The sequence below is a fragment of the Perkinsus marinus genome, assembly GCF_000006405.1.
Source record: "Perkinsus marinus ATCC 50983 genomic scaffold scf_1104296933112, whole genome shotgun sequence".
Taxonomy (NCBI): Eukaryota; Perkinsozoa; order Perkinsida; family Perkinsidae; genus Perkinsus; species Perkinsus marinus.
Window position 1 is genome coordinate 1 of NW_003215252.1, and position 1725 is coordinate 1725.

At 55.7% G+C, this 1725-nt stretch overlaps 1 protein-coding gene across 1 annotated transcript; it reads right to left on the reverse strand.

The window, feature by feature from the left end:
* Positions 1-198: 198 nt before the first annotated feature.
* Pmar_PMAR002683 (hypothetical protein) lies at positions 199-1533 on the reverse strand (the record flags this gene model as incomplete). The annotated part of the gene is made up of 1 exon (XM_002785316.1): positions 199-1533. The coding sequence occupies one exon, from the start codon at positions 1531-1533 to the stop codon at positions 199-201; it is 1335 nt and encodes a 444-aa protein (XP_002785362.1).
* Between the last annotated feature and the right edge of the window lie 192 nt (positions 1534-1725).

Below are 1725 nucleotides of genomic sequence, written 5' to 3' on the forward strand. Positions count from 1 at the left end.
TCTTAGCGTTATCGCACCAGATCTCTTTAGGCCATCTCCAACACGCCAAAAGTGCAACTCCAGCGCATCCGCGATACATAGCCCTACCGTCTCTAGGAGATAAAACGAGCAGAAACCAGTTAAGCGATCTATCACACTCAACACCTGTTTCCGTCGGCTTCTGCGCCCCTAGAGAGGAACTAGATGGCAGCCCAGACCCTATCCCGGCCCTGGGATTCCCAGGGCGCGAAGTGGCCCATACATGTCGATTCCCACACAGTCATAGGGAGCCGTCGGGATCCTGCTCGCCCCATAAGAAATCTGAGCTCGGCTTCCACAATCTCTGGTAAGAGCACAGCTCAAGCATCCTCTAAGGGCTTTGCGAGCCAGTTTCCGCATAGCAGGCGCCCAGGCCACTCCATATAGTCCTGCCAAAGTAGCCGTCAAACCAGCATGGCCGCATTCTTGATGGACCGCCAAGGATAGTTCCCCCACTAGATCCCGGGGGACAACCAACTGCCAGCGAGGACCGTCATCAATAGGGACATTGGGTCTCACACGGTACAGCAGACCCTCACGAACCTGGAAGGAGTACGGCAACCCAGGTATAGCCGACACTTGACTGGTATCACACTCGTCGAGAACTCGAGAACAGAAACCGTCCTCAGCCTGTTTCGCCAAAAGAAACTTCGTGAACAGCTCAGCCTGTGGTGATGGGGCATCCGAACCGCACCATCCCAAAAAAGCTACGCGCAAAGCCTTCCAACGACGAAATGATGGAATGGAGTGGATTCCAGCCGATCGGTCCGATAACCACGAGTGCACCTCAACAGCGTCGCAGTGAACGATACCCATCGCAGACGAACCATCTGGCACCGGTACATACTTGAGAGATAACGAGACCCTAGATAGTGCATCAGCAATACCGTTACGTTCTCCCGGTAGATGTGAGAACTTCACCGACACAGAGGGGGTCGAACAGTTCAAAGCATGAGTCACTTCCGCCACAACGCCACGGAGACGAAGAATGGCACGCCTCTCCACACTCTTACACGCCGGTACATTCCATGGATCGGCCTGGTGAACAGCCACACGACTATCGCCGCGAATCTCTACCTCCCGCAAATGCGGAAAAAGATGGACTTCTTCGTCAAGCCGTCGCAGGCAGGCCGCAATAACGAAGAGTTCTCGTCTATTGCAGTGCCACGATCCCACAGCCATGGAGCGACTCTGGACCTTGGCCTCCGCCCGCACGATCTTACCTTCTCGGTCTCGCCAGACGAAACCATAACCACCGGCCGATGCGTCAACATCTGCCACGATGCACGATAAATCGGTGAAGAGTCGCAAGTCACCGTCTTCCACTTCAGCCGATCTCTTCCAATACCTTTGGGCTAAACCGAGATGAACCAGTGCTGGACCGACCCAGACTCTGTCGGAGTCCACGGAGTCCCACGTGGGTGACCCGCTCGCCAGAACTCGTGCACAGTCCGCATGGGCTCGTGCCATCCCCTCATTGACGCCGTTGGAGATCTCGACATATCTTCCTGCCATCTGGAACACTCGACGCTTGGTGAGCTCTTCCGCCTTGCTGAGCAGTGTGTCTTCGCTCGCATTTGGCCTTACTAAGCTCAGGATTCCGCGCTCCGCATCCCAGACCCAGCCACTTCCCAACCATCTGGTGGGCTCATCAGCACCCCACTGTGTACGCTTGGCTTCTGGACAGATGAATCCGACCGTTTGCCA